The 19,218-nt window shown below is 35.0% G+C and overlaps 1 protein-coding gene and 1 pseudogene across 1 annotated transcript in view; both read right to left on the bottom strand.

The window, feature by feature from the left end:
* LRRC36 (leucine rich repeat containing 36) overlaps positions 1-18,831 on the bottom strand; it is a 25,363-nt gene extending 6,532 nt beyond the window's left edge. The window contains exons 1-6 of the mRNA XM_011380575.1: positions 18,707-18,831; positions 16,166-16,254; positions 10,611-10,738; positions 8,922-8,973; positions 5,603-6,043; positions 2,700-3,083 (exon numbers count right to left, since the gene is read on the bottom strand). Coding sequence (XP_011378877.1) covers positions 2,700-3,083; positions 5,603-6,043; positions 8,922-8,973; positions 10,611-10,738; positions 16,166-16,254; positions 18,707-18,831 — 1,219 coding nt within the window. The remainder of the gene's footprint in view (positions 1-2,699; positions 3,084-5,602; positions 6,044-8,921; positions 8,974-10,610; positions 10,739-16,165; positions 16,255-18,706) is intronic.
* LOC111731732 lies at positions 16,444-16,562 on the bottom strand (annotated as a pseudogene).
* Positions 18,832-19,218: the final 387 nt, after the last annotated feature.

The following is a 19,218-nucleotide window of genomic DNA, read 5'->3' as shown; positions in this document are numbered from 1 at the left end:
CTAGAGAGAGGCTCAAGAAAAAAAACAAAAAAACCAACCATGTCATTCTTACACAATAAGGGAAGTAAGAATCCAGATGTTTAAAGTGTTAACATTAAAAAAAGGGAGGAAAAAAAAAGAAAGATAATGTCATCTTTCAGTTTAGATTCAAAGAGAATATTATTTATGTCCAATGCAAGTACAATAATATATTCAAGGATAATTTCACAGGTAACAGTATCTTATATCATAATTTTCTGTAGAGATTTTTAGAAGAAAACAAAAAATGTTTTGATATTTACATCTATGGCTCAATATAATATGCTATTTAATATGGAAAGATTAAACCTGCAGAACACTTTTTAAAGTATTATATATCATAATATAAAATAGGGAGTAATTTCATAAAATTATAACTCATAATAAGCTTATATTTAGTATGTCCATATATATTAATGCATATTAATATATACTAAATGTGTCCTATAACATTTTAAATGTTAAATGTTATTGTTGGACCCAGTACTAAAGATGTTTTATTCAGTAAGAATCTTATATATATAGGTGTATAGGTAGATCTGTCCAGTAAAATTCACAATTTTAAAAATTATTTAGATTTGTTTATATATTTATTTACTCATGTCTGAATGAATAAAAGAAATTGTGAATTTTAATGGGCAGGCCTATCTATCAATCTTTTCTGTAGGGTCTCATAGACTTCAAGAAAGCTGATATATATAAAAAACAGCCAAATTATTTCTCAATCTTTGGCTCTCTTAATATAAAAAGCTATAGATGATTAATTAACTAATGCTGTTATATCTAACAGCTGTGAAGGAGACCACCAAAGGTAGTGATATGTATGACTTGAGTTACACATGTGGCCTATGATTAATAGGGAAAGGCATTACAAATGGGACAAACATTTATTCAACAGATCTACTAAGCATTGATCATATATGTTGAAAGTTCTGTATGTAAAGGGACTAAGAACATATGAAGAGGTAAAAGATGAGATCCTTTAAGAAGTTAACAATGTGACTGGGCAGAAAAGTCATAAAAAGTCTGGTTATACCACGAGGCCACTTTAGAGGAATTTATCAACAATGAATATTTATTGTGATTGATTTTCATGTATTGGTAATTCTGTGTGTACATCATAGAGCAACCTGGAAACATATATGCTTTTATGTATTTTCTTTCAATTATCACAGTGTGGTAAGAGTTGGAGATAATTTTTATAAATTTTGGAATAATTTTGTTAATTTTTATGAGTATTAATTTTCAGCAAATTATGGCATTTTAAAATAAATTTTAATAATTTGCCTATGGTTCTAAAATCAGTTGTTAAAAATAAATTTTCTAATCATAAATTCATGATTTTGTGTATCATGGGATTATTTAAAATAATTTTTTAAATGCTCTTTTTAGCAATTTTCTGACTTATACCTTTCTAGAAACTAAACAGTGTATTCCTTTCATATTTATATTCAAGTGACTCTTTTATAGATTTTTCCCCTAAAAGGGAAAAAGAAATGGGAGTTTTTAAGATTGTCCAGAAAAGTGCATTGAGATTTTAATTGCTATTTTAATAATATATATGAAATAGAGGTGAAAAAATTTCCTAGAACATGTCTTATGAATATAGCACCCCAAACATCCTAAGTGATGCTGTACCTTCATCCTAACTAAATACATTAACACACAGTGCTCTTGTCTGGAAAAACAGGCATCCATAGCTGAAAATGGAAAAAAGGGACCGAAAAGCCAAGAAGTATTACAAGACTGCCCTCTTTGGTGCACAAAAATTATAACCACCTCTGAAGTTTTGAAAACTGAATAGAAAGTATTTAAAGTGTCAAAAATAATTTTTTAAAAAATCAACCTTGTAAACCCATGCTAATGTGCAAAAAGATTTCCCACAACTGAAAAATTAGTGACTAGAAATAGTTGTTTTTAACCAAATCTCCTGCTTCCTTACAGGGCAGTAAATGATTCAATAATAAATTATTCATTTGACAAAAGATCATGGGTCCAAGGAAAGAAAGGTCCCTGAGAACTGTGATTCCTTTAAATAAAGAGGAGGTGGCTTCATGATGAATGGGGGGCATGAAGAAAAATTAATGTTCAAACAAATGAAAAGAGAGTAGAACGCATTCTTCACGGAGGGATGTATGCAAAGGCAGTGACAAAACTTAATTACTGAGTACAAACTGAATAATAACACTACCATACTACAATTTTAAAAAAATGAATTATAGTACATATGTGCGAATGGTTCTTGATTTGTTGTTCATTCTCTGAACCACTCTCATCTAAAAATATCTTGGATAATCTAACTCATCTCTGCTTGCTGGTACTTCAGAAAAAAACTGTAATAATTTTAATTTCTAGACAGAAAAGCAATGCTTTTAGAAGAAAGGTCTCAAGCAAGTTTGTCCCTTGTGGTCGAAGCAAATGTGTAAACTGATAAACATTGGTAGCTACAGAGATCACTCTTCAGCCAACTTCTGCATCTCTTTCTATGGTAAACTGTCTACCACTTTTTATTATCAAAATACTTCCCCACCATGTTTATGCTCTGGAAGTAGATTCTCCCTGTGACAAAAATGAAGAAATGTGGCAGAAGGGGAATGACTTTCCCAAGGGCAGAAGAATCACAGGCTTTGGACTGGCAGCATTAACCACTGGCCTCTGAAAATTCTTTGAATTTCTAGCACTCTTGGTCAGAACCACCACCACCCGCAACTCAGCACCATTCTGGTCTTGCATCTGAGGTGTTTCCTGCACAAGCACAAACAAGCCAACACTTGCCTCACTGCCTGTAGCATCTCTGAAACCATGCTTTGGATTCAGGGTGGCAAGGATATTGTCCTTCCGTTTGAATCCTCTCCTCGATGGGCTTAATGACCTCTTGGTCAAACTCTCTCTGTTTTCTGAAGTCCCAGTAGGCAACAGCAGAGTCCGTAGAGTGTCTCCCAAGGCGGAGTTGTTTGGGAAAGAACCATGTGCTGGTGTTAAATCCCCGAGGCTGGTGGATAATTGTTGCTCTACATTGACCAGCAGAGCAGGGTCACTGTTGAAATGGGTTGTGGCATACAGATCTGTGAAGAAAACAGGCTGAGAGATGAACCTGCTCTTCAACTCATGTCTCACTTTCATCTTTATCCCACCTAGAGTCCAAGGGTCATAATCACCTCTCTCCAGTACACACCCTCAGCTCTCTGGATCCTTTCTCTCTTCCCGCATCTGACAAAACCGTAACTCTGGTTAAATCCAACTGTCCACATACTCCTTGCCTATACCAAGGCAGTGGCTGGAGAACAATATGCATCTCTTCTCACCATCTTCACTTTAAACTCATGACCACTATCTTAACTGGGCCCTTGTACTGCACAGCTATCCTATACATTTTTAGTCAATTTACTCTTCAATTCTCTGGGATGACTATTTCACATCTCTCTTCTCCTCGAACTTCCAACACCTTCTCCTCCTTCCTCACTCTCAGGTGCTGATCTTTTTATTTCCCTAGGAAAAGCAGAGGCAATCAAAGGAAACATCTATGTGATCCCATCACTAAATCTACCAACTCACCTGTTTTTGTATGCATAAATTCTCTGACTTCCTTCTTGTTATAATAGATGAGCTGTCTGTGCTTCATCTAAGGCCAACCTTTCCCCTGGTGGACTGGACTCCATCTTCTCTTGACTACTCAAGGATTTTTTTTTTCTTGTAATTGTCTCTTTTCTCTCTTGCATTATCATTTTACCCTCTACTGGATAACTTTTATCACGATTTCCTTGATCCCATCCCACCTCCAACTACAATTCCATTTCTCTGCTCCTCTTCACTGCAAAAGTCCTTGAAGGAAGGGATTGTTTTTATTCAGTAACTCTATTGCCTTTCTTCCAATTCTTTCTTGAACTCACCTCAATAAGGCTTTTGTTAACCAGTCTCCTGAAGGCACTCACTAACACGCCGCCAAATACCATAATCATTTCTCAGTTGCAGGCTCACTCTCTCTCATTTAAGAACACCTGACACTATATTGACCACTCCCTCTTTCTTCAAACATATCCTTCACTTGGCTTCCAGAACATTATTCCCTCTTGGCGTTTTTTCTTCTACTTTACTGGCTGCTTCTTTCTTGCTCTCCATGTGGATTTCTCTGCATCCACTGCATTTCTAATTGTTGGTGGGCTCAGGATTAGTTGTAAGATTCCTTTTCTATATAGAGTTACTCCCCAAGTGAGATCTTATCCAGTCTCAGTTTTAATGCCATCCACACACTTTTAATTCCCTGAACTCAATACTATGTCTAATTGTCAAATTGGCATCTCTGAGAAGTTTTAATAGGTGCCTCAAACTTAAGATGTCTAAGACCAAACTCTTGATATCTATTGTAAAATCTATTCATCCCACTTTTTTCCATCTTACCAAATGATAACTCCATTCTTCCAGATATTTAGACTCAGAACCTGGAACGACCTTCTTTCTCTAACATTTCATCCTCAATCTATCAGCCGATCATGGGATGTTATTTTCAGAACATATTCATAATCAATACTTCTCACCACCTCCACCACTATCTCTCTAGCCCAAGGTATCTTCATCTCTTATCTGGATTCTAACCTCTTAAATGGTTTTCTAAATTTCTGCCCTTGCTTACTATTTTCTATTCTCAACTTAGAAGCCACAGGAATTCTTAAGTTAGATCATGTTACTCCTCTGCTTCAAACTGCCCAATGGCTTTTGGTCTCACTCAGAATAAAAGTCTGACTTCATCTACACACTTCACCACCCTCACTCTGCTGCAGCTGCACTGGCCTCCTTGTTGTTCCTTGAACATGCTGAGCATGTTCTAGGCTCAGAAACTTTGCACTTACTATTTCTACTGTCTAGAAAGTTTTTCCCCTCTTATTCACATGGTTTACGCTTTTAATTCATTCAGGTCTCTACTTGTATATCTCATCAGAGACACTTTCCCTGACCATTCTGTCTAAAACATCACTTCTTCCTTATTGTACTCTATACTCTTTTATTTTTCTTCACAGCACTTATCATAACCTGACATATATTTATATGTTAACTTGTTTATCATATGTCTTACCCCTTTAGCATAGAAGCTCTATGAAAGTAGAGATTTTTTATTATGGTAAAATATACATGGAATTGTATTTTTATTTGCTCCTTTATCTGCAGGGCTAGAACATTATCTGGCACATAGTAGGTATTCAATAAATTTTGTTTAATAAGTTAATAAATAACTGGAGTGGTCTCCATCACTTACACTGAAACTAGCTTTTCCTGAAAAAGTAACTCAGAATAGAAGACTAAATGCTACTAGAAATATGTCCTGGGATGCTATTTAACTAAAACAACATATATGAAGCTCACATGTCTACAGTATATTTTTATAATATATCTCACATTTCTCTAATATATTTGTCATGTTAGACTCATACCCTGTAGATTTCTGGAGGTTCCATGGACCACTGGTAACTCTGAAATATAACTTAAGAAATGCTAATGGAAATTAAGAAGTGTTTATTCAAAGTTTCCAGTTATACCTTCCATCTTCATGCCTATAGAAAAGACCTATAAATTGCTAGGCAGCTATTACCTGAACTAAGCTTCAAAAGCCTTCCAGTGCTGGAGTCAGGGTTTGACAGAGAAGTCAGTAAGTCTCCACAGGAATGGGATGTGGCAGCCTTCATGTCATTTGAAGGCTTTATGCTATATTCTCGGTAGTTCTTGCTTCTCTGAGGTCTTTTACCAAGACTTCCATGCAGGGATAGAGTTTGAGAATGATGACTATCGTAGTTTTCCAGACCAACATCTGAAGGTAACTGATAGGGATGAATCTGGCTAGAATCACCCACATCCAGGCGTTTACCTAATAAGGCATCATGGGTAAGCTGATAAGTATCAGGTTTTGGTATCAAGTCCTTTTCTGGAGAGGAACCTGAAGACTTATTGTCCAAAAAAGATATTCGGTATCCTTCTCTAGCCATCTTCTCTGGGGATCGAACTGTGGACTGGCGAGATGAGTAGTGTCTGAATTCTAACCGCCACCGAGGGAGTAAAAAAAAAAAGAACAAAATACAATGAGAAATCTTCTTGGCCCAGTTAGGGTACCTCTGTACATTGGACATACCTCTGTCTACCAGAAAAAGTTGTCAGGAAGAGATGGCTTACAATTTTGATAAACAGTAGCATTAAGTGATGAAAGGACTTCTACATGGAACAACAAAAAGTATGTAGGACATTGTGTAAACGGTGAAGAATCTGTAATATTCCGGAGATAAATTTCATGCTAACTTAATCCTCTAGAAATTTGCTCCTAAAACTGTAGCATCAGAGTTTTCTAGACACTATTTTCATATAAAAATTTGGTGCACCACACATAACAATACTTGTTTTCTTATGTATTCAGTCTATAGTCCATAGTTGGTAGGTCTATGATTTCATAGATTCCCTGCAGTAAAACTAAGCCCACTCCCATCCCTAAACTCCACCCAGAGGTTCTAGGTTCACACATTGGGAACCACTATTCTAAGCCAATTAAATGGCAGGGAAGGCAAAACCTGTGAAATTCCTAACCCAGCCATAAAGCATTTCTCTCAGATAGCTGGATCTGTCATCTCCAAAAAGCCTCAGAGTGGGGCAGGTAGAGCAGCAGACAAAAAGAGAAGTCTTTGTGTTCTTTGGGGCTTTCAGAGCTGTATATGCTTAAAGGGCTTCCTTAGAAAATAAAAAAATACTATATCTGAGTTAGCCACATAAACTTAAAAAAAAAGTGGAACCAAGTATATAGATTTTTATAGGTCTTATATAGGACCTATAAGAATATCAATGTTTTACCCAGGATGAGCCTATACAGGGAGGGAAAGGTTATAGAACCATATCTTTACATAACAAAAAGGATCTAAGAACAAGTAATAAAACTAGATAATTCAGCCCATTCTTCCTGTTGAAGACATTAACAAAGTGGGGTGATATAGGTTCTTAAAAGTATTAAAGGGCTAATGAGCTGGTGAGGAATTTCTAGGCCAAACTGTAGGGAACAGCCAGAAATCACATAGGTAAGTCTAGCACTTAAAGTCATTTTTACACTAAGGAGTCTTAGGGTGACAGGTATAGAAGTCCAAGTCCAGGATCCATCCACGGTAAAGAGTATGATAGATCACTGCACATTCCCACTCCTCCCACTCCACATTAAGATGGAACCCTGAGCAACATACAACCTTCAGAGTAAAGGTAAACTGGAAATAAACCAGCTCTTATATTGACTGGTAATCCAAATTTGCATCATCTGGATGGTCCAGGGACCCTCAAATTTTGAGTTTGGATTAAAGTGAACCCAGACTAATAGTGCCCCAGGCTCCTAGTAGAAGCAAATGAAAAACTGACCTGGAAAATATATCTTTATGCATGACTTTGAATCATTCCTACAAATAGTTTTTCAAATACAATAGCCAAAACAAACAAACAAACAAACAAAATAAAACAACATGAGCAAGAATGAGTAGAGAAAAAATAGACAACACACACATACCCACAAAAACTTCAGATATTGGAATTAACAGATGTGACTAAACAACAGCTATCCTTACTATGTCTAAAGAAATATAAAACAGGCTGGAAATTTTTTACTTATAAAAAAGTGATCCAACATATTTGAAAAAAAAAAATCAAATTTATAGAATAAAAAGAACTAAATTAAGAATTCAGCAGACAGCATATTAAACACAACTGAATAGAATGTTAGTGAACTTAAAGATGAGTCTGAAGGCATTATCTAGAATGCAGATCAGACAAAAAAAAGATGAAAAATATAAAAGAATAAGAAATAAAATGGACAATGTGAAAATCTCTGACATATGTTCACTTAATCAAGGGTCACAAGAGGATAAGAGAGAAAAAATTGGACACACAATATTTAAAACACTTTCCAGAACTAATGACACACAATCATAGAGTCAAGTGTAATAAATACCAAACAAGATAAATAAAAGAAATACACACAACATAGTAAAACTACGGAAAACCAAAGCCGACTAGAAACTCTTAGAAGCAGCCAGAGAGAAAAAAAGACAGATTATCCTTGCAGGAGCTGACTTCTCAAAACCAACCACAATAGATAGACTATAGTAGAATATCTTCAATATTCTGCCAATCTAGAAATTTATACCCATCAAAAATACCCTTTAATAATGATGGTGAAATAGGGGCATTTTCAGAAAAAAACTGAAAGAGTTCATCACCAGTAGACCTAAACAAAAGGAAATTCTAAAATATATACTACAAGCTAGAAGAGAAAATAGTCACAGAAAAGAAATCTGGGGTGAAAAAAAACGAAAAGCGAAGTGGTAAATACATGGATAAATTTAAATAAACATTGACTCTATAAAAATAATACATTATGGGTTTTAAAAAAGTATAGAGAATTAAAGTTTATAATAGTAACATAAATCAAAAGGAATTAAAGGGAATAAAGTACTTTAAGGTGTTTGAATTATCCAAGAGAAGAGTTATGGTATTGATTAATTTTAAAATTGTATAAGTTAAAGACACATATTGTAGTTTTGGAAATGATACTAAAAGTGTAGAAAGAGTGTATAACTTACAAACTAGTAGAGGGGAAAAAATGGGTGAATAAAAACAATAATAAATCCAAAAGAAGGCAAGAAAGGTAAGAAACAAGGAATAGTCAGCCAATACAAAAAGTCAAGAACAAAGGAAGTCAGAATATCCACTCTCCAACTAGAAAAGCCTCATAGAACACTAAGCGTTCAGAACACCCCTCACAAAAGCAGAAAAGAGTTAGTTGACCACATAGGGCCCCAGGGCTGAGACATCTCCATCTTCTTTCAAATCCCATCATATCTAGATTTCTCTGATTAGTGTGGTGAAAAATACTCAGTGAGCAAAATATTTACCATCTTCCTGATGATTATCACTTGGCATCTCCCTTCTTGCCACTTCCTGCATCTAAAAAAAGTTTGAAAGTTTAGGAGAAGGTGAGCTTACTACACCAGAACACTTTCCTGTTAGTGAGCAAGTCCATCTTTGCAAACTAGAAAAACAGACCTGCAAGCAAAGCTCCAGGTTTTAGCCTATTTTTAAACAGCCAAAATGCAAAGTTTCCAGAGTTGCTTTGGAGTACGTAAGGAGAATCCTTGAAAATACAAAATATCCTTAGCTAATAAAGGACACACCAGTGAAATACTATATTTTCCCTTCTATATTTTAGAATTTTCCCTGCTTCTAAAACATATATCGGTATATATTTTAACTCAGCATAGAAGTTATATGGCACCACCCTTTCTACCTTTTTTTTTTTTCCCCCATTTGAAGAACACCCATATTTTTTTACTTTCTGGTAAAGCTGAGTATCAACCACAGGAGCTACTGGGAGTTTTAATAGGCTGAAAATTAATCTAAGGCACAATTAAGCAAGGATTGATACAAAATGAGAAGCCATCTAGGGTTTCCTTTTTCAAAAATCATCTTAAAATATTTAGTGTCTTTTTGGTAGTTATGCAGGGAAAGAAATCCCACTTCCTGTTTCTTAAATGAAAAGGATACACAGCAAGCTATTTATTTTCCTTTTTTCTTTCACTTCAAGAAGTAATTTCAAAGAATTTTTTTTTAATCTAAAAAGAGCTCTTTAACTATGGATTGGTGTATCCTTTGTTTCCATTTTCTTTAAATCAATACTAAGATATTAAAAATGGTAAGAGATAGTTTCTATGCCACCCAAGTAGAATCCTTAAAACAAACAAACAAAAAAAACCCACAACTAAATGCTAATCTGTCTTTTTACAAGATGAAGGTATTATATACTCAAACTGAAAAAAATCTTACTAATGTTTTACTAATAACAGTGTTGATTACCCAAATTGTGAATTAATCCGAGTCTTTGCTTCTTTTTTTCTCTTTCTGGCTATTTTCACCAATTTCATTGCTCAAAATTTATCAAAACAATGTATAGAAAAGAAGAAGTTGAATATAAAGAAGTCAGTTCTGCATTATATTCACTAATACAAATATGTCTCACATAATGGTTGTATCCCCCCTCCCACCAATTTTTTCACTAAAAACCTCTTTAAAAAATTCCATCTTGCATGATCTCTACCTCCCTACTGCCTACAACTTCTATGCCTTCTTTATTTTTTTCCTTTCCTTTTATTTTTATTTTGTTCCAATGAAGAGGTAGCTTTGGGAAAGCAACCGCTAAGATGTAAGATTCAGTTATTAAAAGACAAAGGTAGAAAATGTAAGAAGCAAAGTAACAGGAGATGGTGACATTGGGTAGAGAGGAGAATCTTTAAAACCAGCCCATAATTATAATAGTTGCATTCCTGTTTGAGGGCCAAAATACCTAGCATAAAATGTGCTAAAGCTATATGTATAAATATACTGCATTTGATGACAGGTTAGTGGGGGGAGATTGAAATTAATGAAGAAGGTCCTCTGCATTTTGTCCTGCCTTTTTCTTTTAAAGGATCTAAAATGCCTTCATCAAACAAGTCCTCTTAGACCGTCAGAAATAATTGGAAGTCCACTGAATTACTAATATTAATCACTGACTAGTCAACAGATTAGCAGGAAAGTGAATACATTACCTGTGTCCCCAGTGGGAAAGTGTCTAATTTCTGATCTGGTATACTGTTGCCTTGGGTTGCAGAAGTGCCCATTAGGGAATCCTTTATTTCCCGGTTGGGGAAGGGAATAAAAAGTCCTTTGTTTGAGTCTGTGTTAAAAGAAAAAGCACACAATGAAGCACTGACCAGATGTCAAAGGCAACATGTCTCATGGAAAGATACTAGAAGTAAAGTCACAGGATCGAGAGCTAGTTCTGGTGCCATCACTTGGAATCCATGTGTACTTGGGCAAATTGCTTAACCTCTCTGAATCTCTCACTTAGTTTGTAAAACAATGATAACAACACCTAACCTGCTGCTTATCTCTTAGGGCTGAAGTGAGGTTAAAACAAGATAATGGTTATGAAATGGCTTCATAAAGTATGAAGTGCTCAAAAGAAATTAAGAAAAAGGCAAATAGTTTGCACATTTCCTAAGTGAATAAATAATGAACTTTGAGACTAATTTAACACTCTCCATCAACAAAGGAAGATAGCTGGGAACAGACTCCTGACAGCATGTATGTCCAGGGCTCTCATCAGCAGTCTACGGTGACTCGTCATTTAAAACCAACATCTTTTGCCTTGATTTCCTTATTTAAAAAAGAGAAAGACTAATCAGGACCTATTTTATAAAGAAGAATGCTAAATGCTTAGGTATCCTAGTATTTTTTTTTTTTTGCCTATGATTAGAGCAACAACTTAAAAAAAAGAAAAAAAGAAAAAAGAAAAGAAAACTTCATTCTAATCCTGGCTACCCTGGAAACTTTTATCAAAAAGAGCTAGTTAGGATTTCTATTACATTATATAACATTTGCACAAAAACTTTTGCACATTCTTGATCAATACTTACTAATTGTAGAATTCTGGGATTGGGGGTTTTCTGGGGGAACTTGGATGAAAATAAGAGTTTTCTGTTTAGGGAGGTTTTTAATCTAGCAGGATTGCGTAAGAATTAAATAGTTTTAAAAACTTGAACCTTAGTCAAACAGTGTGTTCTTCTGTTAGTTCTCATCTGCAGGCTCTGACAACAGAAAGCCCCTAGAAGCCAGGGCAACTGAGAATACAGAGTGAATAAAGACAGCCTTTTGAAAATCCAAAAGTCCACTGGGGCTCTAAAATGTATCCAATATCCGAGCTGCTTTCTGAGACTGAAACGTCCTATTATTTCGTCACAAGATGCTCTTCCACCATTGTACTCACAGACTACTTTTCTCAAAGTAACACAAACTCTCAAAGTTTATGTTCTCTGGTTCTTATAGTAGTAGTAATAGGGAAAACAAGGTGAAGCAGAAATTTCTGGTTTTAACCTTATTCTTAGTAGAGAATGAGAATGGTTACTAAGCTGTGACTTTGGGTTCAGGGTTCCTCTTACCCTTATTCTACAGAACAACACTTACACTCCCATGTGTCCCAGACACTAGCTGCTCCATCCTGGTTTTCCTCCTACTGTATCAGTGCCATGGTGCTCTCTTCTAGATTCACAAGCTTTTTCTTTCAACCTACTTCTTGTTTCAAGCAAATTACCCAAGGTCTAAACTCTTTGCTGAATGCTAGCATAACTTCTCTTTGGTTTCAGCTATCAATAAAATTTGGATGACCTTAAGTCTAAATTTCTTAATTCTGATCTCTTTTGCTGTCCTGGCCTAGGTTTCTTGAACTGCCCCCCAAACAGTGCCTCATAGACAACTGAAAAGTCAGTATTTTCTAAACTGAACTCATTATCTTCACTACCAGGCCTACTTCTTCTAGTGGCCCTCACCTCCACCCCCAACCTGCATCTTAATCTTGGCATTATTGCTCACCTAGTCCCTCAAAATAGAAACTTGTTCTTTGACTCTCACTCATCTCAAATCTCAATTAATTAACAAGTTCTTTGGAGGGGGGAATCTTTATTTTAATTGAGATATAATTCACATGCCATATAATTCACCTTTTTACAGTATACAATTCAGTGATTTTTAGTATATTTATAAAGTCGTGCAACCATCATCACTATCTAATTTCATCACCCCAAAAGAACACAATTAGCTGTCACTCTCAATTCTCTCCTCCCTACCAGGCCCTGTCAATATACTCTCTGACCTAATATACTCTCTGCCTATTCTGGATATTTCATGCAAATGGAATAATATCATATTTGCCCTTTTGAGTCTGGTTTCTGTCATTTAACATTGTATTTTCGAGATATACATTGTAGCATATTTAAGCTGAATAATATGACTTATATGGATATGTCATATTTTGTTTATCCATCAGTTGGTGGACTTTTCGGCTATAATGTTGCTTTCATGATTGTACAAGTCTTTTTGTAGATGTGTTTTCATTTATCTTGAATATATACCTAGGAGTGGAATTGCTGGGCCAAATGGTAACTCTATGTTTAACTTTTTGAGAAACTGCCAAACTGTTTTCCAAAGAAGCTATATTATTTTATTTTCTCACCAGCAATATGTGAGGGTTCTAATTTCTCCACATCTTCACAATCACTTATTATGTCCTTTTGATTCTAGCCATCCTGGTGGGTATTGAAGTAGTATCTTCTTATGGTTTTGATTTGCATTTTCCTAAGGGCTAGTGATGTTGAGCATCTTTCACGTGCTTGTTGGCTAGCTGCATATATTTTTTGGAGAAATGTCTACTCAATTCTTTGCTCATTTTCTAATTGGGTTGTTTGTCTTTTTGCTATTGAGTTGTAAGAGCTCTTGTCAGATATATGATTTGCAATGCTTTCATTCTGTGAATTGTCTTTTTGATAATGTCCTTTGAAGTACAAAAGTTTTAATTTTTATGAAATCTAATTAATCTATTTTTCCTTTGGTTGTTATGTTTCTGGCATCATATTCAAGATACAGGCTCATACCTAACAAAGAAAAACTGATGCATTGCTCTGCTGCCATTATGACCAAGTATGTCATTTACCACAATTGGGAAAAATAAGGAAAAAGAAGCAGTTTGCATTTTGAGATAATTATTTTTTTTGTCTTATACCACAATTTATTTTTTTCTGTAAAAGATATCCAGCACTTAATTCTAAAAGCAAATGTAATTATGAAATTGTTGTCTAGTCAGGTTTTTACACCCTCATAACTAATGTGATAGAACCATAATTCAATATATTTTTACCACTGAAAATTGTTTGATATTTGTAATGGCAGAGAAATAGCTTTAAAATGTTGATACAGGTACAAATAACTAATAGTTGGCTACTTAACTACCAGTAATCATACCTGGATAAGGCCTTGTTTCATACATTTGGCCAACAACCTTGCAATCCATGTAAGGTTGAAACAGAGATGAACTGTCCAGATCCCCTCCAAAGAAGGACTTGTTGCCCAGATATGGGCAACAAAAGCTGTTTTGCAATTCAGAGTCTGCTTCAGCTATAGAGAACTACCTCTTGATGTCATGCCTTTTCCACAGGTAGTCTACATCCAGTGACTGAATGAGGCCCAGGCATTTGCCTGGTATGAGCAGTCCTTGCTCTAGAGCTCTTACTCTGCTCAACCTTCCTTCCTCTTTCCTTTCACTGTTGATCTCTAATAAACATCTTGTACTCTAGATTCTGCTGAGACAAATTTTTAAGAGCAGAAATGACTTGTCTAGCACTAGTCTCCAAAATAAGTAACAACAATGAAACTCGGAGCTATTTTAGGGCTGGAGGAAAAGCGTTCGTTTGTGTTTAGCTTGAGGGGCTGGAAAGTTATCCAGTGGTGATTCCAGGTGTATATTACTAGTTGGTCAACAGAAATGGGGGACTGGTGCAGAGAGACTGGTACGGGTTGTCAAAGCTAGACCAGTATATTTAAGAGTCATCTATAGGGAGAAAATAAAAGCAAGCTATGGAAAGAGATGAGATCAATAAGGGCAAAGAAGAGAGAAAAAAGACAGTCTGAAGACATAGTCTAGGTATGCTTTTTTTTAGGGGTACGAGGAAAGAGAGAGGAACCTTTGAAAGAGACAAAGATTATGTGGTTAAGAGGCAGATCCAAGACAGTGGAGTGTCCCTGCCTATTCTAAATAATTGGTGAGAGAGCGCTGTTTTGCACAACTGAGCTAGTGAAAACTGTTCTCTAGAAAGTTTTCTCCTAGCCTACGGCAAGACCATTAACATGGCATAACCACTTTAGTCATATTGAATTATTAACAGTGCTTACAGGCCACACTCCCCAGGGATCTAGCGCAAACATGATTTTCAGTGGAAAGTAAAGCTCTTTAAAGTTTCAAGATAGCAAAATAAATTTTATATTAAAAAAAATCTAGGCAACAGCTGGAGCTTCTAAGAACCTTTAGAAATGGGCCCTGTGTCTAGTAAAGCAGTTTGTTCTTAGTAGAGATTGTGTACTTTAAAACATTTTAATTCATGGAGTGAGTCTTTGTGTGCACTAATGACATAATATAATATAAATGAAGTTTAATTTCGCTCATACAAAAAGGCAAATTTTACTTCAATGTATCTTTGTCTTTCTGAAAATGGATATATAAATGCTTGTACTGAGAACAAAGACAGGAAGGCTATATACCAAATTAACTGAGATTCTCTTTAGGGGACAGGCTTATGAGTAATTAGAATGTTATTCTTCATGCTTTTCACTATTTTCTAAAATTATTGCAATAAATTTCAAAATACAAAAGATGCTATTTAAAATGAAATAAAGCAATGCATGGTCCATGACCTACGTGCATTGAGATTTTCAAGAAAGAGAAATAAAAATCATACCTCACCGTGGCCTATTTTATCATGAAAGACTATGAAAATGACCACATGGATAAAAAGTCAGGAAAATAAAATATTATATGTTATAAACTGAAAACCCTTAATGTCTAAACTATGCAGTCAATCTAAGTTTTTGCTAAAATTTTAAAGGATTGATTTTTAGAGTTTGTATATAATTTAGTACATCCTTCAAAGGGACAGAGGCCTTGACACAGAAGAAAGTTAGCTCAAGTAAAAGGTCACCCGATGAGTGCCAGGTTAATCCTTAAGGGTCCATTGCCTAATGGAAAGCTTTCTCCTAGCCTGTGGCATGACCATTGATGTGGCATAACCACTTTAATCATATTAGATTACCAACAATGCTTACAGGCAACACTCCCCAGCAATACAGCACAAACATAGGAGATTCTGCAGCTGCAAAAGCTCAAGGTAGAGAAGCCCAGAAAGGCCTGGGTGTGGGCTGCATTGATGCAGATGAGTCATGAGTCTCTGGCTAATGAATCAATCACCTTAGCAATGCTAAAGCATCCTTGGGGATTGGCAGCGCAATTTTCAGGATGTACTAATGATGTAAAGTGATATAAATGAAATTAAACTCTGAGTACAGCTTGTGCTTTGCTGGGTTCTGGCTTAGGCCTGCTCAATAAATGGGGCCCTTCTGGCAGTGAGAAAAAGGAGGTAAAGCACAGTCAGTAAATTTTGTACTTGCTTCAAATCTATGTTATTTCTCAACTATTTTGTCTTCATCCTACCCAAAATTGGCCATGAAAGCTGAAACAACTAATGTTTTAATCATCTGTGATTAGAGAAAGAAAACGTACCAGTTTCGGCCCTGTTATCAACATCAGCACTGACTTTTGATGCAGAGCTCTCACTTGTCACACAGTTTTTCATTGTCTTCTCCCTAGAGCTGCCACATAGAATAATTTATTTAAAATTCAAAAGGTTTCTGAGATCACCAGTAAATGCTATTTAGGAAACACTAATTCATGGTGATCACATTTTTTAAATGCTCTAGAACATATTAATTTCATAAATATTTCAGTTAAAAAGTTAAAGCCACTTTTTAAATTAATCAATCAATTAATTAATTAATTAATGCCTACAGCTCCTGGTCTTCCTAGGTGGTCTCCCATCCAAGTACTAACCAGGCCCGACCCTGCTTAGCTTCCAAGATCAGATGGGATCAGGCATGTTCAGGGCAGCACAGCCATAGACAAAGCCACTTTCTTAAAGTCATATTTTTACTGGTAATATGAGAGAGGAGGATGATGCAGTTCAGTCTTTAAAGTATGAAAGCCAGAAAATTCAGAACTTAGACACTCTGTTTTCTTGACACCAGCTTAAGTCTGAATGGCTGAGACAATAAGATATTTTCTTTTGAATTAAAAAGTACAGGACACAGAAAGGAAGGTTATGCTGCCAAGAATTATACTGGAGACAACTATAGCCATTAGAAAAACAGATAAAAAAGGCAAGTGTTTGCCCCTGACTGATGTACTACAGCTAGATTAGGAAGTACAGTAAGTACAGACAACTTAGATTATGAGCCAGGCATTTTACATCCACCCTTTCATTTAATCATAAAAGTACCCCTATTATCTATTATCTCCATTTTATATGTTGAGGGAACTGGAATTCAGAAAGGCTTAAAGAAAAAACAACTTTCACCCAAGGTTAGAGAACTTTTAAGATAATACTGGGCACTTGAGTAACATTTTGCCTCTAGTTTTGCAATCATTATATGGTAACTAAACAGAAACATGATGATATTATTTGCCTTATCAGAAAGTTTATTAAATTATACATTAATTTGTCTCTATTTCTGTAGTAAACAGGGTACTCCAATGCATTTAAAATTGGAATTAGTTTATAAAATATATATACAAATAATTTTTAAAGAAACATTCCATTTTTTTTCTACTGCAGGGTGAATTTTACTCTATGTAAATTAACCTCAATAAAACTGACTTTAAAAATAGGGAACTAAAAAAAAAAACAGAGAACTAAAAAAAATAGAGAACTAAGGATGCTTTCTGAGCGTTACATTATAAAACACCTAATGGATTCAGAGCAGAGATAGGCAAAGTCACTGGAAAAGAAAAGGATCTCAGGCCTATAGGCATTGACTCCACTCATTCATCATTCAACAAATTATTTCTTAGTACCTTATATGTTCCAAACACTGTTCTAGGTATTAGATACTGCATAAACAAGACAAGCAAGGTCTTTGCTCTTAAGGAGCTTATGTTCTAGTGAAAAGAAAAGGCAATAAACAAGCAAACCAATAAAAACTCATTTAGGGGAAGAATTTTTAATGTTGTGGGGGTATGTTCATGATATCAAATTTAAAATGAGGAAGCAAATTACTATAAAATAAATGTTATATGTATTTGTCAATTTTTATTAATATATTTATATGTAACATATAATGTCACATTATTATTATATATAAATACACATACATACACATATATATATATACCTAAGACTTGGATATTTATCATAATATAACTAGTGTGTATTTCTGGGTAGTGGGATAAACATGAGTTACTATTTTACTTTTTGTGTTTTTTCGTGTGTTTACTTTCCAAATTCTCAACGATAAGCGTACGTTACTTTTATCTTTAGAAAAAAATACTAATAGATACATCTATATGTGTCTCTAGGTTCACAGATGTAGTTAACTCTTGGTAGCAAAATATGAGGTGATTTTGACTTTTTTCAAGTGTACTTTCCTGTATGATTTAAATTGCTTGTAATGGATTTCTATTTTGCAAAAATAGTAAAGCTACTTTTTTTAAAAGCATGTGTTTTGGGGGTAGAAGATACTGTACCTTATTTTGATAGGATTTTAGTAATAAGGAATAGAAAAGTCTACCATTCAGATACTTTAGAGCTTCAAGGTCTGTTTACTTTTGGTTTTGCAAATGTTTCCTTTATCATCCTTTAACAAATCTATCTCTAACAACCCTGCCCATGATAATGTAATCCTCCTAATTCAATAGGAAAAGACAACATACTGATTTATAACTCTACCAAGAAAGGGTTTGTAAGCATTTATGGAGATGATAAGTTATCTTATAGTGTCTCTGTCTATAAGCTTTGAACAACTTTAGAGAATTTATAACAATTATATACAAAGCAGACCCAATAGTTTAAGAAAGCAGAAATGTTCCCACTGAGGGCTAGATTCTCATTCCAGATAAGTCTCAGTATGTTGAATAGATACTTCTATTCCTGATCTGAAGATTCTTACAATTTGTGGAGATTTCTGCTGGAAAATGAAGAAAGTTAAGCAGGAATTCACTACTCTCTAAGTCCAGACAAACTAAAAAAAATTCTGTAAAGAATCTTCTTACCTTTTTTCCACCTCTAAAAGAAAATTTTCACTGTTACCCAACTGACTAAAATGCAGCTTGGCAGCTTTTCTCTCACTTTCTCGTACGGCTCGGTCATCTGGAGGCAAAAATGGTGATTTGAGCATGTTTCTTTTTTGGAGTAAACAATAGTGAGTCAGAAAACCAAATTCACAGAGTAAAAACCAAAGACTAGTCTTATCCTTTGTTAGAGACAGGTCACAAAATAATGCTATTATGTTGTCACTACAGTAAGTGGTAACTCGGGGAGACTACACAGATACCATAGCAACAACTGCCACATAGGTGTAACCAACTCTGCAGGAAAGTAGAGCTTAGGCAGCAAACAATCCAAATGGCCGAATCTGAAAGCTGAAAGTCTCACCATTTCTGAAAGACTTCATTTAGTCTCCCTACAATAACTTTCCCAGGAGCATATGAAATCAAATTTTATATCAGTAAAGGTATACTGAAGAATAAAATTATAAAGAAATATAGAGTAGCTCATTTGAAGG

Source organism: Pteropus vampyrus, unplaced genomic scaffold (genome assembly GCF_000151845.1).
Source record: "Pteropus vampyrus isolate Shadow unplaced genomic scaffold, Pvam_2.0 Scaffold394, whole genome shotgun sequence".
NCBI classification, from domain to species: Eukaryota; Metazoa; Chordata; class Mammalia; order Chiroptera; family Pteropodidae; genus Pteropus; species Pteropus vampyrus.
The sequence above is the reverse complement of the archived record's forward strand: the minus strand, read 5'-3'. Positions and strand labels throughout refer to the sequence as shown.